Below are 26055 nucleotides of genomic sequence, written 5' to 3'. Positions count from 1 at the left end.
GATGTAAATAAAAATGTTTTTTAATATTGAAGTAGTTTCAAGAGGTCAGGGTAATCCTTCAAAAAAATTTTTTTTTTGGTTCCAAAACATGGATAAACATCAAAACTCTGTGATAATTACTATTTGGTATTCTCTGGAAAAGCCTGAGCAGACATCCTTGTTTTGCATGTTACTCCTGCCAACAGGAGTCGCTTAAGCTCAAAATATAACTTAAACATACATGTCATAAATTGCTCCTTATTGTATTAGGGGATAGACCACATGCCAGGTATAATACCAGAGTATGTGTTTTTATTTTAATTTAACTTCATTTTATTTTATTTTTAGGGCTGCACCTGTGGCATGTGGAAGTTCCCAGGTTAGGGGTCAAATTGGAGCTGCAGCTGTGCCACAGCCAGAGCAATGTGGGATCCAAGACGCATCTGTGACCTATACCACAGCTCACAGCAATGCCGGATCCTTAACCCACTGAGTGAGGCCAGGGATCAAACCCACATCCTCATGGATACTAGGTATATTCGCTACCCACTGAGCCACAAAGGGAACTCTCCTAGCATACATATACATCAGTAATAGTTCTGAATACACTGAAGTTATTTCTGGATACGTGGAATTAATTACTAGCTAGAGAGATAGGGAAACTTCCAAAGACAACAGCAACCTTACCAAAGTCTGCAAATGCTGACTGTCCAACCATCATCATATTTTCAGGTTTTTCAAACACAGTACTGAGAGAGAAATTTCCATCCTGTTAAAGGCAGAAAAGTTTTGATTAGACTATCATAATTCATTCACTTGTCAAATGTGAAACAAAACTTTTTTTTTTTGCCTTTTCTAGGGCCGCACCCATGGCATATGGAGGTTCCCAGGCTAGGGGTCGAATCAGAGCTGTAGCCGCTGGCTTATGCCAGAGCCACAGCAACACAGGATCTGAGCCACATCTGTGACCTACTCCACAGCTCATGGCAATGCCGGATCCTTAATCTCCTGAGCGAGGCCAGGGATAGAACCCACAACCTCATGGTTCCTAGTCGGATTCATTAACCACTGCGCCACAATGGGGACTCCGAAACAAATCATTTTAACTAAAGTATGGAAATAAATAATTTAAGGCTTTTGCTATACTACAAAAAAAAAAAAATCCAAATTTTCTCTTCTACTTTTATCATAAAAGAAACTGTTCTGAGTTGAAGATGTGCATCTGGAGTGCTTTCTATTCAGGTCTGATACCCTTTACTAAATCATCACCATGATTTCAGACAGAATGAGTGACTTCTACTTTTAATTACCATGGAAGATTTCTATGAATGAAAAGAAGTATAAAAAATAGTTCCAGCCTTCCAAGAGTGTATAGTCCAGTTGGGAGATACAAGTCAGGAAAACAGACTTTCTGAAGGTAACATACATGTGGTACAAGAAAGTAGGAAAGATATTATTTTTTATAGATTTCAAGTGAAGATTTTGTTGAGGTTCAATTAAGAAAAGATATTCAAATGAGATGAGTATTAGATTCATCCTTAAATGACCTAATCATTATCAACCCAAGTTCATGTATCAATCAGAAAGGGAGGAGTTCCCATGGTGGCTCAGTGGTTAACGAATCCGACTGGGAACCATGAGGTTGCAGGTTCGATCTCTGGCCTCGCTCAATGGGTTAAGGACCTGGCATTGCTGCAAGCTGTGGTGTAGGTCGCAGACGCGGCTCGGATCTCGCCTTGTTGTGGCTCTGGCGGAGGATGGCAGCTACAGCTCCGATTAGACCCCTAGCCTGGGAACCTCCATATGCTGCGGGTGTGGCCCTAGAAAAGGCAAAAAAGACAAAAAAAAAGGCAAAAAATCAGAAGGAGCGAACAAATACAACAGCTGTCAGGTACTGAGGAGAGGTGCTAAGCTAAACAAAAAAGGAGCATCTATTAGAGACCCTTTGCTTCAGTTACTGTTTCCAAAATGGAATGTCTGATTTACAAAAATAATATATATATACATATATAATTATTGCCCTTCCTTTCTATAATTTTAGGTTACTACACACACAAAATAAACCAAAACACTGCACTTGGGTTTTGACTTCTCAGTTTTATATGGAGCTTTCTTATAATTGATTTCTCTATTCACTATTTGATATACTGACCCTTATTCCTACATACTTTACAGAGAGGTTACTTGCATATTTTAACATATTAAACAAATTAAGGACATTTTCCTTTTTTGTTCCTCCAAGGATATTGCAGATCTGCAAGTTAGTTTCTTCAAAAATCATTTCCAACATTTACAAAGAAAGGCATTGCCATCTGAAAGCATGAAGACTAAATGCTTAAGGATCTTGAGTAAGTAACATTTGTCCTGTGACAGGCAATTTTCCAAGCATTTTAATACTCCATTACCCACATGCAGAAACGTTTTTCCTGCCATTACAAAAGTACCTCATATATTTTTTGAATGATTTTTCTAAGGCAATCTTATTTGCATCATATCTTAAGCCTTAAGATTCCCCTCCAGTCTTACCAAGTACCTGAAATTACACTAAAGACACATCAAAGCTGCAAAATTTCTGACTGAATTGTCAAGTGAATTTCCATTCTAGAAAGATCACAGCATTGGATATAGAGCAGACCTAATTATTCTTCAATGAATGGAAAAATCTCTCTTACAATATATCGGCTTCATATAACATAAAGCTGAATATCAACCTATTATACTGACTTAAGTGAATGAATTACCCCAGCGAAGTTCTGATAAACTTAATAAAATATATCTAGGAATGTTTTTAGTATAGGCATACTTTGGGTATTGCAATAAAGCAAGAAACATGGATGCCAATTTCCTAGTGTATATAAAAGCTATTTTTATACTACACTGTAGTACATCAAGCACGTAACAGCATGTCTAAAAAAATATACACGCCTTAATTAAAAATATTTTATTGCTAAAAAAATGCTAACCATTATCCTAAGCCTTTAGTAAGCTGTCATCTTTTTGCAATAGTAACACCAAAGATCAATGGTTACAGATCATCATAGTAAATACAATAATATGGAAAAAGTTCGAAATATTGTGAAAATTACAAAATAATGTGAAGATGTGAAGTGACCAAATGCTGTTGGAAAAATGGTACTGATATGCCTGCTTGACACAACAGGGCTGCCACAAACCTTCAATTTGTTAAAAAGAAAAAAAAAAGTATTATCTGTGCAGTGTAATGACGTGAAGTGCAATAAAACAATGTATGCCTGTATAATTTCATGATGCATCGCCATCAAGAAACATTAAGTGACAAGCCTCCCATGTCTAAGATGCTACATTCACCATCAACCTTGATATAAGAACATCCTCTTCTAACCGCTAGAAAAAGAAAATCATATATTCTTTATTTATTTATTTTAATTACTCAATGAATTTTATTACATTTATAGGTGTACAACAATCATTGCCACCGAATTTTACAGCATTTCCATCCCAAACCCTCAGTGCACCCCCCACCCCGCCTCATCTGGAAAACAAGTTTTTCAAAGTCTGTGAGTCAGTGTCTGTTCTGCAAAGAAGTTCATGTGTCCTTTGTTTAGATTCCACATGTTAAGTGACAGCATTTGATGCTGGTGTCTCATTGTCTGACTGACTTCACTTAGCTTGATATTTTCTAGGTCCATCCAGAATCATATATTCTTGCTACAGTTAGAGCATGCAGAATACATTATATATATGACATAGCTGGGGAAAAAAGGCAACAGTTAACTGTAATGAATTTACCTTCCTGTCATTATCATTACCTGTTCTCTACTCTACTTGGCAGTAGAACCCTATAGAACTTAATTTCTATTCAGATTAGTGTCATGTACATATGTAGTATTTAACAAAAATGATTCCATAAACTTCATCATCACTATGTTATCACTCTTATTAGATGATACACTTTAAAAGTGATATCTGACTACACTTATTTTTAATGATGAAGCTGCTATTCAATGTAAGGAAGACAAATGTGATCAACACTCTCATATGGAGAAGCAGAATAGTCTAGTAGAAAGGGCACTAGACATGTAGCTAGATGACATGGGTTTCAGTCCTGCTTTGATCGATAAGTTGTATCACTTTGGAACAGACACTTACTGCTCTGGATCTCAGTTCTGCAACTGTTAGAAGGGGATAATTGTACTGTGTACTTGCAGGGTTTAGAGAGGATTAATGACTGATTAGAAAATGTTCCATAAAATGTATAAAGTATTTTTATGTCAGTTCTGTGGCTTCTGAGCTGCAAATTCTTTTTTCGTGGACTGCTATTTAAGGCTCATTCATTCCACTCTGTCCCAATCTTTAACATGCTGTTGTTACTGGCCTTCACTGGAGTCCTATGATCCAAAATTGGGCCAACTCCCTAAGGGTTCTGCTACAGCTATTTCCTTTAACTTTTCTTTCACCTACTTGATTCCTGGAATGATTGTGTAATGATTCAAGGGTACAAGTTTTAGAGAGAGATTTCCTAGCTCAACTCTCAGCCCCACTCTTTGCAGCCCTGAGGTCTGAATAAGTTGGTTTCAATGTATGTAAGCATCTATTTACTTATCTCAAATGAATTTTTAGAAGGTTTTTGTGAGGATTAGTAAAATAATCCATATAAAGTGCTTATTACCACAGCATATGCACAACTATGTACTTAGTTAACATTAACTATTATTAGTAGTAGGAATGCTAGTAGTAATGCTATTGTTTCTGCTACCCACAAGTGAAGCACTGCCACTGACAGGGGATTTGCCATTTTCTGCTTGAATTCCAACCACAGTGCTATGTTGTACCAAGTATCTTTTCATGGATTACTACTTATGCTTTGGCCTGCAGGTTTTAATATTATATTTATATAAACATTATATTTATATAGCAGAAATGAACCTATCTACAAAATAAAAACAGACTCGCAAACATGCAGAAAAGACTTATGGTTGCCAAGGGGGGTGGGGGGAGGGAGTGGGCTGGACCGGGATTGGGGTTAGTAGATGCAAACTATTACATTTAGAATGGATAGACAATAAAGTCCTACTGTATAGCACAGGGAACAGTCTACTGCGATAGACCATGATGGAAAATAATGTGTATAAAAATGAATGTGTATATGTGCGTGTGTGTGTGTGCGCGTGTGTATGTTTGTATGTGTGATCAAGTTACTTTGCTGTAGAGAGAAACTTGCACAAGAGACTAAATCTATACTTTAATAAAGTAACAAAACAAAACAAATATGCCATATTTATGTTAAAAAATGATCAGGAAGCAACTTATGAAGACTCCTGTGTCTACATCTTTATTCACGTAAGGCAGTGGTTCTTGACTGGAGGTGATTTTGTTCTCTGGAGGACTTTGGGCAATGTCTACAGACAGTTTTGACTGTTACGATTAGGAGGCAGAGCCTAGCATCTACGTGAGTAGAGGCCAGCGTCATTGCTAAACAACCTGCAATGCACAGAGCAGATGTCCACAGTAAAAAATCATCTTGTCTAAAGTGGCAGTAAATGCCAAGATTGAAAGTTTCTGACAAAGGGTGGTGGGTGATAAGGGTCTGGCTTTACCATTCTTTTCTTAAGTCTTTCTTCATGATTCTTGCCTACTCTCTTCCTTGGGTTCTAGTCCTACATTTCTAACCATTTCCTTGATATATCTCTTATCTAAAGTATATTTATTCCTGCCCTAAATGAGATACTTGTCTATTCTGTTACTGGTCACCACCACAGAACACACGTTTACCCTTGCATTAATGGCCAAGCTGTCTTCTCATATCTATCCCTCCTGGTCTAGTCCCAGCATTTTATTCTTTAATCATACACCTCTATGCCAGGTTATAGTAAACTCCACCTATGTTTATCTCCCCAACTTCAGATTTTTCACGCTACCTATCTGATATGCAATAGCCAGGCTAACTGCAATAATGAAAGTTCTATTTATCTCACTCTCAGTCCTAAAACCTTTAGGACTTAAGTTTCTCCATAAATTTTTAAAAGATCAAATTACTTAGTTTAGGAGTCAAGGCCTTTGCTGATCTTGTCTAAACCAATTGTTCTACTCTTACCTCCCTTTATCTTTGCATATTCTGGCCCAAACCAGCCTCTTTGTACTCTCTAAATCCTGTATTTCCTGTGTATGTTCTTGCTTTTCTCTTCCTTTTTCTTACCTCAAATCACTAAAATCCTGCTCATCTGTACTAGCTATTTCCTTGTAAATTTAATTGATTTCATGTTTTTGTTGAGGTAAAGTTGGTTTACGGTGTTGTATTAATGTCTGCTATAGAGCAAAGTGTTTCAGTTACGTGTGTGTGTGTATATATAGATGCATTTATGTATATACATACACACATTGTTTTATATTCTTTTCCATTATGATTTATCTCAGGATATTGAATATAGTTCCCTGTGCTATATAGTAAAGCCGTGTTCTTTTGTACTAGCCATTTCTAATACCACATCTTTTGGGAAGCCTTCTCTGATAACGTGGAGGACCGAATGGAAGCAGCTGCTTGGTCTTTTAACTCTTTGTAGCATGAGGTTTGTACCTCTCATCACACATCATCATACAGAGCTGCCTACACTCATGTCTTAGCTCTCCTCCTGGTTTTCTGTCCACTTCCAAGCTCCCAGAGCACCTACCATGGAGCTGTGCAAACAACTAACTAAAAAGATTTGTTGCCGCTCATATTCTTCTATTAGCTTATATGGTCTTACATGGCTTGAGTTTTTGCCAATTAGTGTATTACTGCAAATTGTCTGCCCAACCTCCAATTAAAAATGATCCTCCCATTTTATAAAATCTACACTTTATCTGAACTAGTTAATTCTGAATCTACATTCTCCTTAATTTGTACTAATGACTTTTATATTATTGTTAACATGAGTATCTTATTGACCTAGCTGTTTTATTGGAAGAAAAATCGTTTTTATTGTCAAATAGCCAATTAATTCTCTTTAAATTAAAATAATAACAAAGGGAAAAAAGATCGCAATCAAAATCTAGTCTCTTTGTGAAGATTTTTTTCCTAATGCAACGCTTCACTTTATTACCTTTAAACTAGCCTAGGCTGAGAGGACATAATATTTTTAAAAGTATACCACCATATTATATTTCTTTCTAATGAGGCCTTTCTCTCCTAGAAAGATATAAGTTAATCAATCAAAACGATTGATTTTCTCACTTTCTAATACTTCAACATTTACCTGAAGTATTGTTTTCAAGGCCACCTGAAAACAAAAATCCCCGACTAGTGGAAGGTTTCATTTACATTAATCATTAAGAATGTAACATCTATACTTCTATCATCAGAAAAACAAATACAACTACACTAAAAATATAGTAGAGTAAACAAAATCTTTCTGGCTTAGATACCTTCTTTTTTTGTTTTTTAGGGCCACACCTGAGACATATGGAAGCTGGGGGTCAAATCAGAGCTGCAGCTGCCGGCCTACACCACAGCCACAGCAATGCCAGATCCAAGCCATGTCTGTGACCTACATCACAGCTCATGGCAATGCCATATCCTTAACCCACTGGGCCAGGCCAGAGATCGAACCCGCATCCTCATGAATACTAGTCGGGTTCATAACCCACTGAGCCACAAAGGGAACTCTGAGATGTCTTCTTTTTCTTTGCCTCATTAAAAAAAAAAGAATCAAATTGCTTAGTTCAGAAGTAGTGTAGTATTTAAAAGCCCTAATCCTGTCTAAACAAAGCTCTTCTTTTATTCTAGTTTCCTTTCAGGAAGAAATCTGAGTCATAACTATCCTATAAGAGATGGCGATAATGAACCTCCTTCCATAGATTTGCTTATTTTTCATCAGTATCTTAACAAAAATCTATAAAATGTTATGGGTTTAATTTGGATTGAGCAAAAAACAAGAGTAAATAGCTGAGAAGTAAAAGTAAAATTTGGTATCTACTATGGTGTCAGGTACTTTACACACATTGTTTCATTTAATCTTCACAACAATTCAATGACGTAGACACTCTTCTACCTATTTTCCATATGAGGAAAGTGAGATTTAATACCTGACCATTACTTGATGAATGTCACTCAGCCAATTCGGCCTGTCCTCAAAGCCTGTCCTCTATTATGTACCTGAAATTCAGCTTTATAATTTTAGGCAGTCTATTCTTTATTAATCTTTCATATAATCTATGTCAAGATAAAAATAAAATAAAACCATGACATCTGTTTGGGAATATTCTACTTGCAATTAAAAAATCTATATTAGAAAAGATTCCTTAATCTGGGTCAACTTGGCAGTAAATTTAGTGTCTGCTGCTCTTATTCTTTTTATATAAGCCTGAAGGCAAGGAGGAAATATTAGTCTTTTAAAAGGGATTTTTCTTCAATAAACCATCATGCTGACAAATTAAATGACAGGCACCTCTCTCAACAGCTGACAGCCTAGCAGGGGCCCTGTTAACCCGCGCATTAGGGCAGACTGATTGGTTTAATTGGCAGTCATGCCTAAAAACCTGCAGAGGAACTGATGCTGAATGAATCATTTCCTTCAGCAATATTCAGCAGTTTGAATGCAGCAATGCAACCAAAAGCTCTTAAAGTTGCTCATTTATTGTTGAAACCAACCAACCAAGTGATTACTTTCATTTTATTTTTCTAAAATTGTGTGCTTTTACTGAAAGCCATCATTTAAAAATGCTTCAAAGAAAAGATTTCTTACCACATTTTCCCATATCTCAAACTGGAAGGTACCAGAGGCAGACAATGTTGTGAGGAATAAATCTAGAAGGAAAATAATAGAATTGCAGGTTTTGTGACTGATGTGCACATTTACAAACAGGAAGAAACACAATACATAAAAACAATTTTAATACATTTGTTCTTAAACATATTTTAAATTGTATTTTAATGAGCTTGGTCCATCAAAGAATAGAAAGTGGATGACTCTATATTAGTACAATTAAGGAAAATGTATTTAAAGGGAGCATTTGGCATTAGTCCTTCAATAACATCCATTATTTTTAAGAAAAATTCTGTGTACTACTTTTTATCTTACACATTTGAATCCTAAAGTAGATTATATTTTTAAAAAAAACACATTTTATTCATAATCACATTTTGCTTTCTCACCCTAAAAGCAACACTTAACTATGTATCACAGTCAGGTTTTAGGATTATTTTAAAAAATAGTATTACAGCATCTACAATCTTTAGCACTCATGTTAAATAAACAATAAATTGTATTCAAATTTTAAGTAGCAGAATTGCCTTCATATATTCCAACTAAAAAATGTTTGTTTCAGTGGAAAGTACAAGAATTTTAATAAAATTTTTTGAAAAACATTAGGTTGACAGTCAAATCAAACAATCTATTAATGCAAAAAGTCCAGGTAATCTGCAAGTCTATTCTAGTAGCAACATTTATTTTGTATGCATAATGGTGATTTTACTTAATGAATACAGAAGTTTTAAAATGATAAGATGACTCATAGGAATATTAAAATGACATTATTCTTTCGTGCTTTGAAAAAAGGAAAGTGATGTGAACACAACGACTATTTTAAAGAAATGGGTTTTTTTTTAATCTCATTAAATGTTTAGAAAACTATCATTTATATGTTAATGTTTTCTGTAAAGGCTTTATATGAATTTAGTGAAGTTAATTTATGTAATAATTACAATGATGAAGATTTTCATAGAATTCTTGGAAAGCTATGTAATTTGTTCACTTTTATTATTAGCTTAACTCAAAACTCCTAAGTGGAACAATTGTCTATGGCAATATATCAAGTACCTCTGCATTTATTTTCACCGCGCTAAGGATGTCTTGTCTGCGGATATAGAAAAGTAGTTTTTATGAAGATCATTTCTTTAATCTGTCAAACACAGATTCCTAATGAAGTGTTTACATCTAGACTCATCTAGGAAAACTCCCAGCTTCTGAGCTTTGAATGTTGAGACAGTTACAGCCCATGTATCCTTTGCACTAACATCAGCATGATTAAGAAAGAAAAGCGAAAATCTGACATCATTCCTTCTCTTTGAGAACACAGGGAAAACCTCATCATCCGTCAGGGGAGGACCTAACTACCTACGTGTCCAGGCTCATTTATGGCTACTCCCGTACACTATGTGTGCTGATTCTGTTTTCACAGCTTCACTAGCTATTTATTAAGATGTTGAAAAATAGTAAAGTGAGATGAGGGATTGGAAGTACCTTGTAAAATAGATTTTTTAAAAATTTCATGTCATCATTCAACTATGTAAAGAGGTTACAGAAAAATAAATAATTCATTAAGCGGAAAAATAAAAATAGACACAATTAATTATTAACAATTCAATATGAAGAATCATGTCTCAGACTTTGAATGAAATGAGAATGAAATGATAGCTAGAAAAAAATTTTAGTCAACAAAGCAATAAAGTCCTTACCCTCCCACATGATTAAGACTAATTCACTCCATAAAACTGTAATGGTTGCTGTGACATGCCACTGAGACCTCTCAGAGGAATGAAAGACTTATTCCCTCAGCTGCTGAAACTGCCGCTGACAGGCAGCTTTAAGTAGTCAGCTCTTTTAAGACCAGTTTTGGCTGAAGACCCCCCCTTGCCAAAAGTTGTGTCCCTTTCTGTACCAGCCTGCATTCAGCAACTAATCAGTTCAGAAGAATAAAGACTAGACCCCCTCACCACAACTCCGGACAGCTTTGCAGGGCCATTCCACCTTCCGAGGTCCCGATGTCATCTGAGGCTTTTACTGACACTGAATCATAGCCCAACTCTTCCCTTCTCATACTGGCTACAAAAACACTTCCTAAAACCCAAATTCTTGTATGCTAATCTCCATCCCGGAGTCTTTATAGGGAACCCAAGCTACATCAGCTGATACCAAAAGTGACCTTAGAAAGCAGACACTAAGATTTTGGCGTTGGATCACCTATCATGGTGCTGGCAAGAAGGATTCCTTCCCTGGGGGTAAGTAGCACACACAGCCACACTACCTTTTCTTGGTGTTGTCTTGGTATAGTACTCTGGGAAGGCACCACTGAGTGTGGTATTTCAGACTTTTTGAGACATGTGAGATAAACACTAATATAAAGACAGTGGAGTTAGATGGCTATTGCTAAGATAATTTGAGGAAATATAGGCAAGACACAAAGGCTGAACATGACTAACGAGAAATTAAAAGCTAAGTGTGAAAGTCAGAGAGCCTCTTAGGAAGCAAAACAAGAGGCTCTCACCTCCTGCCGTAGGAGGGCAAGGAAAGCTAAGGACTAAGGCCAGGACTTAATATAAAGGAGATCCCAGGAAGACTGAATTCTCAACCTACGGGCCTGCTATGTTAAGGTCAGAGCCCTGGATGGGAAAGAATGATACCTGGCCCACAGAACAGGAACATCTAGGTGATAATCTGAAAATCCTGAATCCCCAGATGCACGTGAATAGGTTTGTAGAGCAGTGCAGCAGTGGACTGATAAAGGCTGGTATTCCCTCCTGTTTGAAGACGATGGAGAAGTTTCCCCCAAAGGCTAGTGTTCTCTTTTTGGAAGATGGTGGAGAAATTTCTGCCCCCATTAGGTGACATCTGTCCCACTTCCTACAGTGTGTCCAACTTTCTTTCCTTGGCTACTAGGCCAAGAAGTGAGGTAAAGTTACAAAATAACTTAGTAATAAGTTCCTGACCAGGAATGTGATGGACATGTGAAGAAGAAAGGGCCTGTAGCCTGAATTCAGTCCAGGACCTAGCTAACATGTACTGGCAGGAGCCAGGAAAGTAAGCATGAGACTATATTTTTAGAGTGCCTGGTCAAGAAAGAGGTTGAGGGGTGGGGTAGGGAAGCTGGGGCACACAATAAAGTGTTGGGGGTATGGTGATTACACTGGATCTCATCCATTCTAGAAGTGGCAGCAATTTCATTTTACAGGAGTAGATACATACTCTGGATGTGGGTCTGCCTTTCCTGTCCTGAAAACTAATTAAAAAAAAATACTAAGAGAAACGATATGATGAAAGCTGACTTCACTGCTATTCACTTGAAGAAACAATCCTTAACAAAACATTGCATTATGAGTTACTAAAAAATTCAACATAGAAACTCCAAAGTCAAACCCCTTTTCATTAGATTATTCTAACCAGTAAAATAGTGAAAATAGTCAATGTACGTGCAGTTTCTTTCCCTTAAAATACAGACACATAATCAAGTAAGTGTGTAGAGAAACATTAAATGGTTTATGCTTCAATTATCTCCATTCATAGCTTGAAAGGATTAAGCTACTGCATTTTAATCACTGCCAAGTACAGCACAGCCTTCCTTTCAAATGAAGAACCCTTTGGTTAATGCTGGCATCAAAAGGAAGCCAGAGTTTTAGAAACTTAAATTGGAAGTTTGACTATGTGAACTAGACCACGTTAGGAAAAATCAAAACAAAGGGCAATGATTAATAATGGATACCTATCAGCCTTCTGACATAGTATAGTATGAAGGAAGAGACTAAAAATTGTGATTTTTTGGAGTTCCCATTGTGGCTGAGCAGGTTAAGGGTTTTATTGCTGGTCTTGGTCAGTGGGTTAAGGATCCAGTGTTGCCACAAGCTGCGTCATAGGTCGCAGATGTGGCTCCAATTCGACCCCTAACCTGGGAACTTCCCTATGCTGCAGGTATGACTGTGAAAAGAAAAACAGAAATTTGTGATTTCTTGTATTGTCCTTTCAGTGTGACATCCCAACATTTTAAGAAAAATATTCAAGAGAAATTAAAAAAAAAATAGTGTTCATAATGTCATTTAGAGTTCTTACATGAAAAAAATTCTCCTTGGATGCTGAGAGTCACTACATTTGCAAGAAGTGATATTATATGGTTCGTTCTGAAAAAGACACAGCTAATAAAATATTTTTGTATTTTCTGGAACCATCAGACATTTTCACAGTTCAAAGCAGTAATCTGTACTGTTTCTAAGCTTGAGCCAGGAGGATTTGCCAAGCTCATGCTCACATCTGTTCTGTAGTACCGTCCAGTTTTTCTTAGTCCCAGTTATATCAGTGAATGGGCAGCATAAGAGTGTAGAATAAAATTATCTTTCATCTGCTTCCACTTGTTCATAACACAGTACACCAAAGGCCATATGACTGCTGAAATCATTAAGATAAACCAGTTAATGCCAACAACTCTTCCCTTTTTCGCAGCAGCAGTTTAATTGCATTCTGAAGCTCAGAGGTCATCAACTCAAGTGCTATAAGGCATAAGGATCTAACTTAAATAAGATAAGAGGTCCTAGTACAACCAAGATGATCAAATAGTAAAAAGGCACGGGGCATTCAAACTGACTAAAGATCTCCAGATGGGAAAGACAGTAGGAGGCAGGGGACTAAGAGGACCTGAAAAGAGCCCGTCACTGAGAGCAACTAGTTAGCTCCAGCCAGTTGTTGTTGCTATAGAAATATAGTTTTCAAATATGAAAAATCATATTTAAAATGCTGAAAAATCTTATTTAAAATCACAGTTCAAAATATTTTAAGCTGTATGGAAAAAAATTAACATGTCTGCTGACTCAATTTGAGAAAAAGATAAATAGATCAATCCTCTTAATAGATTATTATTTTGATTAGATACTGCTTGCAGAGAACCAACCCTGCTTCCTATATTCCCTTTACCAAACAATACTACCAGATAATTTTTTTTTTTTTGTCTTTTTGCCATTTCTTGGGCTGCTCCCGCAACATATGGAGGTTCCCAGGCTAGGGGTTGAATTGGAGCTGTAGCCACCGGCCTGTGCCACAGCCACAGCAACGCGGGATCTGAGCCGCGTCTGCAACCCACACCACAGCTCAGGGCAATGCCAGATCCTCAACCCACTGATGGAGGCCAGGGATTGAACCTGCAACCTCATGGTTCCTAGTCGGATTCATCAGCCACTGAGCCACAATGGGAACTCCACTACCAGATAATATTCTGTTCATATGCATTAATGTAGTAAGATGGTATAAGGAACCTGTCTAAATGGGTCCCCATTCACAAGACACTATCCCAAGGAAGAAGTCTAAATTTCTAGGGATCATTTTAAAATTTCACTTTTTAAGTTCACGACTTCCTTTCTCTTTCCTATCCTGAAACACTGGGCCCCAAGCAAAGATTTACTATGCTGAGCAGAGAGCTCCGACTAGAGACTTGCACACCACACTCTGGAACACTGGCCCACATTATTATAATGAAGGCCCTTAATGCTGGGTAAACAATAAACCTACTCCTGCCCTGCCCTTCCTTATCCGTCAAATCCTTATCAGAAGTACTTTTGTTGTAAGAAAAAAAGACTGACGGGTGCCTTTTCACTGCCCTGAAATTGAATGTTTAAGGGGGTTAATAATTTCCATTTGATGAAGACTATTTAACAAGTAAAAACCTAGATATATTCTAATCACTGTATTTTTATTACAAGGAATTTGTTTTTTTGTAACTTGGATGTTGCATTTTTTAAGAGAAATGCAATGAAGGTAATTATGGTAAGTTAATGCTCTTCAAAGATCAAAAATATTAGTACTATTTTGAATTCTATGGTGTCATATATGTATATCTCAGCTGAAGTCACATATTTCCTCTACTCCGATGAGATCAGAGTCACAAGGTATTTGGGAGAGTTTGCAGTTTTAATTTTCCCAAACTTATAATGTTTCTATGGGTTTCGAATTAATGTCTATAATTTAAAATTCCAATATGAGAAGACACTCCAACTTCTAGAAGAATCCTCTGTGTTCCAGAGGTAAAAGGTTCATTAGAGATGATAACATTTAAGGATGGAAAGAACCGGAGAAGAGGACCTTGGTATTAATCATCACTAAGATTTTCTGATTTTCCATTAGCTCTCATGAAATTTAATTTTCTTGAATGAAGGGTTTATAGTACAAATTTTAGAACTGCATCTGGCCTGATGTTTCTCTTAGGGCAATGCAGTCTGCATCCATTTAGTTTACACAATAAGGCCGACTATCTCCATTAGTCCCTTTCATTCCAAAATCCTGACCTTTTCTTATCATGTCCATCTATGCCTCGTTGCTAATTTATAAAGATGTCATACTGGCTAACTGTTCAACAGCTGCCTACACAAGCAGTACTATCCAAAACTATTTCTTCTGGCAGATGAAAAATGGCAGCTAATATTTCTGAGTATCTGTCAGGATATTAAAGGATTTTGCCACCAAACTGATCTTTTATGCATTTCTGTCTAATGGTTTCATTTTTAAGGAATTCTTAATTTTCATTACATGATGGGCTCCTACTTAGGCGTTGAGGTTAGAGAAGAAACCTGAATTTTGCTCACAAAAAATTGTGTCTAGATATTTAAAATCAAATTCAACTTGAAAGTAATTTATTTCTTAAGTGGCACAATTTGATCACAGTGATGAATTGATGTAAAATTTATGAGTAGAAGCTGTCAGTCTCTCTGACAACTACTATATTAGATCGAACAGCAAAATACAATACATTATGGTCAGCAGAGTTTAGCAGATTATTCTTGTAAATTCAAGAGCAGAACAGTTAAATATAGAAAATGAGTTATTTAAAATGATTGAAACTCATAGTTACTCAAAAGCAAATCTCTGGCAGTAGGCAGTTATGCCCCATCCAGTCCAGAAACTCTTGATTTGTGTACTATCTTCTATTCTTAACTTGCTTTTCCAAGCACCAAAAAAGAACCTTCAGCAGACTAGAGTAACAGTGGCCTTAATGAGATAATCCATCTACATGGTTTCCATGCATCATTTCTAGAACACACTACAAGGGAATATTTTTGCCAGATCTAGAGCAGTAGAGTGGTAAAATGCTTGAAGTGTAATAAATTCCAATAAACTAGAAAAAGTAAAGCAAAGCATTAACCTCCCTGGGCTTCGTTTCCTTGCCTTTAAAATGAGGTCATTAGACTAAATGATCTTTATATTTCTTTCATATCTTATTTACCTACTGATTCAACATCTTTTAAGGATCTCCTCTGTGCCTGGCACTCAATTTAGTATTAGAGATAAATACAAACAAGGCATGCTCCTTGCCTTTGAGAACTTTTTGTCCCTAGAGGAGACAGGTGGAAACTGACAAATAGCACATGGCAATGGCTCAGCTAGAATTCTGAACATATATGCAGAGTACTGAGTTGGCAGAGGTAGTCACTATTTGCAGGAATTTGGGGAGGGCTTCACTGAGAAGGTGACATTTGTGCTGGTCAGAAACTTGATAAGTAACTAGGTTTAGAAGTTATAATACTCACATTAATGAAAGGCTCACACTTCCAACACATGTCATTTTATAGTATATAAAGCTCTTTTTATATGAAATAAGTTAAAATCAAATGATCAGATCATCAAGAAACTTCAAGTTAAAGCAACTTGTTAAAATAATGAGACAGAGAGTTCCTGTTGTGGCTCAGCAGTAATGAACCCAACTAGTATCCATGAGGATGCAGGTTTGATCCCTGGCTTTGCTCAGTGGGTTAAGGATTTGGTATTGCCGTGAGCTGTGGTGTAGGTCACAGATGTGGCTCAGGTCCCACGCTGCTGTGGCTGTGGCATAGGCCAGCAGCTGTAGCTCTGGTATGACCCCTAGCCTGGGAGCTTCCATGTGCCACAAGTGAGGCCCTAAAAAGCAAAACAAAACAAAAAGACATACTCATGGCCTCTAGGTCATTAAAAAACAAGTATTAGGTAAAGCTTATCTTATTAATACAATATACACACTAAAGTACACTTAACAATTACAAAAATTGCTTATACACCCACTCTGGCCATAGGAATTTTGAAATTCATGATAATTCGGAGGATAATTTCTTCAAGATCATGGAATTTGATCAGTCTCTCAACATTACAAGTGAAATTATAAATATATATATATCTTAGAGCAGAAACAAGTACACGTAATGTGTTAAACATGAAAAGTATATATTAAATGCATTAAAATTTCCTTTCAAATAGCTACATGAAATAATTTAAGAAATTTGATAATTTCAAAAGCATATCTTTAACAATATGTGAAACAGACAGTTGTAATGCAAACCTTACAGTTACTACTAAACCTCTCATTAATCTTTTTTAAACTGTCTTTTTTGCCTTTTGTAATGCAGTGTAGAATGTTATTTACAGGTCATGTTTAAAGTGCTCACTTCAATAAGAAGGATTTAACCTTTCTTTCTTAATGTCAAACAGCCTTATGTAAGAGTTGAAACTTCATTATTTAAAACTTAATGAAAACATTATACCGAAAATGAGAAGACATGGCTTGTTAAGCCAGATAGGAAAGTTCTATTGATGCCTTGTAAATTTGTCATTATTTAATTTATACCATAATCTCTAACAGAACAGAACAATCCCACATTATAATGACCCCTTGACTATAAACCTTCCTCTTGAAATAGCTCACCCAGAAAAAATGAGCCCCAAAATTCAATGCCACAGGCTTAAACAAAACCCACCATTTAGTACTCTGATGGACTACTCTTACAATGGCAGATGCCTGCTAAATGCAAAAGTTCTCTCTCCAGAATGCGTGTGAAGAGCTGGTGCTGCAGATCCACTCTGCAGCAAAACAAGGATTTTAATTACTTTGTCTTTCTAAGCATGGATACTAAAATTGTTCTAAAATACTCTCAAAGTGCCTGATCCCCTAAAAGGTCTCTAAGATCCCTGGTGCTACAAGAGTGAAATTAGATCCCTGGTCATTAAAAATTTAAGTTTCTTAATTTCGTGATTTCAGTCAGTTCAGATTTCAAAAAAAAAAAAAATTACTAGAAACCTAGCTTTCCTAATTTTAGAAACAAGGGTAGAAACAGTGCAAATAAATACTTCCTTTCAGATAGCTTTGTTTTGCATGCTATCATACAATATGAAGAAAGAGTCTTATGATTATAGACAATTTGTACAAGGGGAAATGTAAACGTCCTGGACAAAACATTTTTAAATGAGTTAAGTGAACTATTAATAGAAATTGACTTAATTCACCTTGAATATGACTAGATAATAATTCAAACACTTTAAACTACTTATTGAACATTAATTACAATGGGCATTAAAAAAATATGATGAGCTACCACAATCATTTAAGTTTACTGGCAGAATGTGTGCTGCTTGAGGATGCCGTAAACTGTCACTCAGATTAAAAGTCAAAGCAGGTTCTTGTAATTCAGGTGAAGTGCCTAGGCAAACAAGCTTGATTTAAAAGTGTATACTGCCATCTAAGCCCATGAAAAGGTAACTAGTAACAGTTAAAAATGTCATTACAATTCTGTCAATTACTGACAAAGATTGAAAGTAATCTTCAGGTAATTAAGAACCACTATTTGTGGTTTATTAATATATGGAAAACACTATATAATAGAAGCAAAACATGAAATTCTATTTTCATTATTACACAGTCAGTAAGAACGGCGTATTTTAGCCCAAATACTGTTTTAAAATGAAATTATATTCTAGAGTTCTATTAATGAAAATATTCAATTGCAAAATCGTGTCAAAAAAGCTGAGTGTCAAAAACTTTTATTCCATTTCTGCAGAAAATACATTATTGCCTTGTTTATCATCAGCAGTATGCAACCCTGGATATCAGATTAAGAACATATCTATATTCAGAAAGTAGGTATGATGAAATATCAAACCATGCAACATAATCTGCTACTAAATGTCATATCAGTCTCCTGGGTAAAAGACTGTCTAAAGTTTTAGATATCTGATGACCCAATTTATATCTTTTCAGTTATTCCAAGGATATTTCATTACTTTAGTTTACTTGATAGTAGCAGAAAAGACTCAACCATCCCTTTTTATTTTCTGAAATATATGGGGGGCCGGGGTGAGGAAGGAGGTCTGCATTTGCTCTGAAGCTACTCAGAGCAAACACACTGCTAACTGCCAAAGCACGAACTGATACGAGCTGTTAATAGTTGTTGAAATGTGTGTGCTGTTTTCTTCTCCAAGAGTAGCAAGAGGGAGGGAAGAAGAAGGGAAGAAGCGAAGAGGGGAAAGGAGATTGACAGACCATCTGACATCTATCAGGATGAGAAAGGAGACATCAATTTCAAAGTGTGACCAAGTGAAGAAAAAGTCCAGGAACTATGAGACTGAATAAAATGAGGGTTTGACTTTAGGATGTGAGTGTGAGATCAGGGTCAGCCTCGAACTCAATGATTATAATGTGTTCTTCCTGGAGAGAGACTGTAGGTGACTGGGTTTACGTAGGATTTGGATCTGAATGTGATAGAATGAGAGGCTGTTTGTGATGAGGTACCATGGGTAGGGAGGGAAGCTGGATGCAGAATGGGTGGATATAAAATCGCAAGATCAGTAAGTGGACTGGAGTCTCAACAAGGTTCAAGAAGTGTTGCATGGGAGGCCCTTGAGCAGGCAGCCTAGGATAGGAGCTGTGGTAGGAGAGTGGGATATTTGATTATTGATTTTGGGTATAGTTTATTTGCTGGTACCTGCAAGGTACAGGGAGTGAACTGAGGTGCCTGAGGTGAGGAGGTCATGGTGCTGGGCTAGGTCATTGCTGTGGACGATGAAATCATCTAAAATGATGGCAGGAGTCAGACAACTGCCTGGGAGGCATTATGTCTCCAGTAAACTACGAAACCTGTATGTGTTAGTAACGAAAAATGGAAGATGGAAGGTGGCAGAAGCCTCAGAGGAGTAGGAGATTTGCCAAAATATAGAGCAGAAATAGTTCATAAGAGTAATTTGCCTCCCAGGGGGATATTTGGCGACATGAAGAGACATTTTTGGTTACTACCGCTGTTTAGAGGGTAGAGGCAGGGGCTACTGCTAAGCTTCCTACAAAGCACATGACAGCTCCCTACAGCAAAGAATTATCCAGCTCAAAATGTCAATAATGCCATGGCCGAGAAGCTCTTAGGTAGACTTAACAACATAAGCAAAGGCCTGGAAATGAGGAAAACTGGAGGCTGCTCAGGAAAAAGCCAAGTTTAGCTCAACTGTAGTGTAGGATACCAGCAGAGGAAGTCAGAAGATAAAGTGGGAAAGGAGGCAAGGGTCCCACTATCTTCACGCTAAGAGACCAGCATCTAATTTAAAGGACAAAGAGACACACTGAAGACCTCTGGGCAAAGAAATGACACGAGGCTTTACATATGATTGGAGCCTTATCAATAATTTGCCTTTTCAGTTTTCAAGCACTTTTAAGCAGCAGTTCATCACTCACACTTCACTGATGTCTCATCTCCTTAACAACAGTAAGGCCCTGGATAAGAGACATCAGGTCCCAGAGTTGACGAGGTGCACATAGTCTGCTAGCCTGAAATTCAGACTTTTAGTTACACTGCTTTGCCACACACACTGTTCAACTACTAAAGACAGAGAAAACATGAAAAACTTTAATTTCCTCTCCTCTCTCTTCATTCCCAGTGTCTATTTAGAGGTGCTAGGGAACAAAGAAACGGCAGGAAGAATGACACAGGAAAAGAAAGAAAATGCTTTGAATTAATAATATAAGAAGTATTTAAATACTTCCTGAAAAAGCAGAGTGCAAACTGTACCACTCAATTTTGGAAATATTCATGAACGCTAAAACACCTATCACTAAACTTCTTCAGTCATTTTAACTTCTCCTCTTCAAGAAGGAAATCATTACTAACTCAAGCTTACAATTTCACACTATTTTTTTAAGCTGATTATTCAGCTTATTTCAGTTAGCAGTTGCTTTCTATAATGATAATATAAACAAGTCAATCTATTTCTGAGAAAATACTTGATTCAGGTTGCCTTTCCTGTTCCTCTCCCTGGAAATAAATTAGACACCAACCAAGGTCACCAAGGCAATAATGCCCCCAAATAAATCAGATCCTTTCTGACAGGTAAAAGAATTTAATCTGCCGGCAGGCAGGCAGGCAGGCAGGCAGGCAGGCAGGCAGGCAGGCATTCTATTCAGAATGATAACCATAATACCAAAGTGTCACTTATTCCCTCTCCAGTGCACCAAATGGAGCCCTAGTGACATTAAAGAGCTAATATGATTTCAATGTTGCTCTTTCTATACTCATGGAAAGCTTATTTACCAGACAATGTTTTACTGAACATTGATCAGAGAGAGAAGCTCACTTCTCCAAACCACATGCCTGGATAGGCTAGATAAAACCCACCATGGGAAGAACCTTCCAAATCAAGAAAGAGAGAGCTTCTCTCCTTCTACTCTTAATCAGCTAAGTGTTTCCCTTGCTTCACAGATCACATTTAGAGGTGTAGGGCTACTCTGACAAACTGCAGAGAGTATAAGAAATGTTACCAAGGGGCAAGTACACTAATTGGCATCATTTATTAACAGATTCAGTGAAAATGAGATAACGGGTAAATGGAGCAATACTATTAAGAGGATTTTAACTGAGAGCTGTATTTTGTTTTCCTTAAGAAAAAACACTTTGAGATATACCTCGGTAGACAGCTGCCATCAGAAAGAGTTCTGAAACCTCACATTTCCTCCATCTGTTATCAGCTATAATAAAGCCCCCTTCTACTTCATGTAGCATACATTTATAAGGTGCATTTTTAATACACTTTACATAGGCTCATGGTTTCCTATAACAAGTACAGATTTTGTTTTACCTCATGTGACAGTTGCATTTTTATCCAAATGGGAAGTTATCTTTTTTATTTTTTTACTATTTCCAGGGGCTGAAGGCCACATATAATAGTATGCCTTGTGTCTCTTGATATTAATTAAGCAATCTCTGTCAGTGGGGTCAGGTAGTTCTCTATGTAATTGTGCTTTCATTGTCAAAAAAGAATACAGTGATAATCAGGTGGCTTTTTAGTTCTACATGTTCATGTATTAGAATGGAATGAAGTCACAGCTAACTTTGTGTGCTATACTACAGGCATTGTGCTAGATACTTTGCATATGTTCTCTAATTTTATTCCTTGACCTACAAGGTTAACACTCTCATTTTTACAGATGAGAAGTCTGAAGCTTAGGCAAAATAATTTGTTTCAGCTGGCCAGTGGTAGAGCCAGGGGAATCTGGATCCAATGGATTCCAAACTCTGCGGTCTTAACAACAGTGGCACACTGTCTTCCCTAGCAACTGGCTTTCTTTCATTTTCATTCCTTCCTTAGTCATTCAAATATGTATCACTAGGCACCAGAATGGTGTCAAGAACAGGGGCTAAAATGGTGAACAGAGCAGACAGTCATTCTCCTTAACAGGCTGACATTCTACTAGAAGAAAAAGACAAGTGAACAAGTCATTATAATAGAGCGGTAGCCATTACACTGGGGGTCAGAGCAAGCTTCTCAGAAAAAAAAGAGAGGTCTCAGCTGAGAGCTAAGGGATATGTACAAGTCAGCTAGGTGAAACAAGGGCTGGAGCAATTCAGAGTATCTTAGGCCTGAAGCATAAAAAGATGGAGGTTAGTGAGAGCTAAGGCTGAAGAACTGGGCAGAAACCAGACCAGGAAGGCCCTTGTGTGCCAGAAGGGAGTGGTAATCAAAAGGCACTAAGATACTTTAATAAGCAAGTGATAAGATCAAACTTCTATTGTAGATGTCAGAATGCTACCTGGAGACTGGACTTGAAGAGGAGGACACTGGTGGCTAGGAGACCAGTCAGGAGACTCTCATGGTCAAGAGAGCAAGATAAAATAGTGCTGTAACCCTGGGTAGCTGAAATAGTGGTTGTTTGTTAGGAGGCATAATCACAAAGGTTTGGGAACTGACTGGATGTGAGGCGTGAGAAAGGAGGGGAACAAGAATGGCTCTTGTAAATGGCTTGGTAACTAAGGAGATGTTGTCACCATTGAGACAGGAAGTAAAGCAGAATTGAAGAAGTTTTGAGGGAAAGGTAACATGTTCTGTTTTGGACATGTTGAGTGTGAAATGTCTGTGGGTTACAGGAGTGGTAAAATCCACTAACAGACACCTGGGATAGGAGATCTGTAACCAGGAGTTGGTGGCATAACTCATGTAATTGATGTAAGCCACTGAAGTGGACAAATCGATGACGTGCCCAAGAGGAATGTTTAGTGTAAAAAGGGAAGAGGGCGGAGGACAGAAGAATTCTGAGTTTTACCCAAATTTATGGACCAGAAAGAGGAAGAGAAGCCCATAGAAGATTCTGAAAAGAAAGAAAACCAGGTTTCACCATGGTCAAAGAAAGGACTGAAAATTTATGTCAGAAGCTGCCCAGAGGTTAAATAAGAACAAAGAGGAGAGGAGGCTGTGGTCAGTAGTGCTGGGAGATAAGGACTAGGTTAAGTCCATGGGATGGGCACCTGAAATGAGCTATGGGTGATGGCCATGGGGATAATTATTAAATGGGACAGATTTTGTTTTGTTCACATGGGCACATGGTAACTGCTCAATAAATGTCTGCTGATTGACCAAAGTTGCAGAATCATTTTGGTAGCAAAATTTGACACTAATTGAATCTTTTTTTTCAAGCCAAGGATTTGAAACTTTTTATTTGGTCATGAAATCAATTTCATCAAATTTTAAAATAAAGTATAACACATACAGGATGGGTAAGTCTTATGTAAAAATGTTTACATATTATAGGTATATAGCTACAAACATACATGGTTTAACTATGTGTGCAGATTATGATATATTTTCTTACTATTGTTCTTAGAAATATTCTAAAACCCACTGCATTGAGCTATGTGATACTATCCCTATTTTTAGAAATGAGGAGACAGTTTCAAAAGGACTTGCCCAAATCCCAGGCTGCGAAGGCAAGAATCCAAAGCCAGATCTGGCTAGATGCCATGGCCACCACTCCCTACAGGACCTTGGCTTGGGCCACCTGGAGCCAGTGTGCATGTGTGGCTGTTAAAAAATTGTTCACTTATCATTCTGTGATAAATATCTGAAGTATATTTCCATTTGGTACCAAATGCCCCACTGATTTCAACTATTTTGTTTGATCTCAACAGCTTTTATAGACTCAATTTACAGGTTAGAGATTTAAATGACCAAATTGTTCAGTATATAAGATGACTTTTTATTTCTAGAATATAAAACATGAGTATAAATATCTTTGCACAGAACAAAGAATAGATATATAACATATTAGAATCTCCTGTACTGAAATATAGTTGTGTTTTTAACACATGAAAAAAACTGTACTTCATGCAATAACCACCACTTAATTTGAATCAAAGAAAGAAATTCCGTGTTGTTATTCTACATTAAAGTTAACATATTGCACTAACATAAGAAAGAAGTAACTTAAAATATTTAATGTTTTTTAAAAGCTCATAAAGAGACTCTATAACTGCAATGACCAACATGCTATACTTTTTGTGGAAAAACAACTAATATAATAAGCACACATTATATATGATACTTTGTTTTTAAAAAGATCGCATTTGCACTATTTATAGCATTTGTTCCTTTCCCTTCTTCATAATGAATGGAAAAAAAGTTCATCTACTTTGTCAAAAAACACCAAGCCAACACCACTGAGCTTACTGGAGCACCTTCTATTTTTTTACTTTTAAAAAGCTGGTACTCGAAAAGTTAAACATCATGTGGAAACAACCAGATAAATCCAGAATGTGGAACATTCTGTAATACAAGTGTCCTGGACTCTTCAAAATATCAGTATCATTTTTAAAAGAAGCAATAATATAGCTAGATTAAGAGAGAGTATAGAGATGTAATTACCAAATGTATATGAGAATTTTAACTGGGCTTTTAAATAGGGAAGAAATGTAGTTATGAAAGGTATTTTTGGAGTAAGTATGAAAGAGTAAATATGGATTGGCTATTATGATATTACGGAATAACTACTAACTTTCTTAAATGTAATAATGTGGTTGTGTAGATCATCCTAGCTCTTTGGGGATGCATGTTAAAGTATTTACAGGCGAAGTGTCAAGATATCACAACTCATTTTCAAACAGACCAGGAAAACTCTCTATTTACCTATGTATGTATGCAAACATTCATGTATGTATATATGTGAAAATACAGCAAAATGTGAAAACTTGTTCAATCTAGCTGAAGAGTATTGTAATTGTTTTCAAAATATTTTCTTAATGCTTGGAAGAAAAACAAAAGTCAGTGCTGAATGTATCAGCTTTTAATACATAGAAACCAAAAAAAAAAAAAGCAGATTTAGTGCTATACACAGCAGTGCAGTGGCATTACAGCATGCATTTATTGAAAGTTTAACTAGACTATAAATCAACAAAATTAAATTTTTTTTTCTCTTTTTAGAGCCACACCTGCGGCATAAGGAAGTTCCCAGGCCAGGGGTCAAATTGGAGCTGTAACTGCAGACCTACATCACAGCCATGGCAATGCAAGATCTGAGCCCTGTCTGTGACCTACACCACAGCTCAAGGCCACGCCGCCGGACCCCACCCACTGAAAGAGGCCAGGGATTGAACCTGCATCCTCATGGGTACTAGCTGGATTCCTTTCTGCTGCGCCACAAAGGGAATTCCCCCAAATTTAAGTTTTAAATCAACAACGCAAAAGCTTGAACTACACTGAAGGGAGTGGTATCTATAGAGACAATGGCGAAATCCTCATTGACACAGAGAATCCTTTCACAAACCAGAAAATGGTTAAGTACCATTTATTCCTGGAGGCTTTTCCAGTCAATCTTTAGTGGCAATACTTAATATGCAAAAAGAAATATATATTAATATGAGAATATAATTCAGCTATGCTGTAGATGAGAGAGACCTAAGTATTAAAATCTTATGGTTAATAAAAAATTGAGAAAAGGGAAGTTACAAAATGGTATACAATGATGGACTCTCATTTTTGGTAATCATTTTTTAAAACTGTGACATAATCCACACAAACAAAATCAAAGATATAAAGAATAATAAAATAAACATTCAAATATCCTCTCCTCCTTTCTGCCACTCAAATCCAGTTATCTGCTAAATCTTTGCTGCTTCTTCCTCCACCAAAAAGTTAAGTTCTGATTATAATTTCCTCAGTTTTCTTTAAAATTTTACTAGACTCACTGATATACACACGATATAGATTACTTAGTTTTGGATAGTTTTAAACTCTACCTAAATTCTATCACTCTTCTGAGACTTCTTTCACTCAGTATTTCTAGGTTCTCTCTATGGTAATGTGCATAAGCTTAATTCTT

The 26055-nt window shown here is 36.8% G+C and overlaps 1 protein-coding gene across 1 annotated transcript in view; it reads right to left on the bottom strand.

Moving 5' to 3' along the window:
- The window catches only part of ITFG1 (integrin alpha FG-GAP repeat containing 1), a 224048-nt gene that overhangs the window by 153654 nt on the left and 44339 nt on the right, over positions 1–26055 (bottom strand). Inside the window, exons 7-8 of the mRNA XM_047789955.1 lie at positions 8679–8740; positions 667–748 (exon numbers count right to left, since the gene is read on the bottom strand). Coding sequence (XP_047645911.1) covers positions 667–748; positions 8679–8740 — 144 coding nt within the window. The remainder of the gene's footprint in view (positions 1–666; positions 749–8678; positions 8741–26055) is intronic.

The sequence above is a fragment of the Phacochoerus africanus genome, chromosome 8, assembly GCF_016906955.1.
Source record: "Phacochoerus africanus isolate WHEZ1 chromosome 8, ROS_Pafr_v1, whole genome shotgun sequence".
Lineage (NCBI taxonomy): Eukaryota > Metazoa > Chordata > Mammalia > Artiodactyla > Suidae > Phacochoerus > Phacochoerus africanus.
The sequence above is the reverse complement of the archived record's forward strand: the minus strand, read 5'-3'. Positions and strand labels throughout refer to the sequence as shown.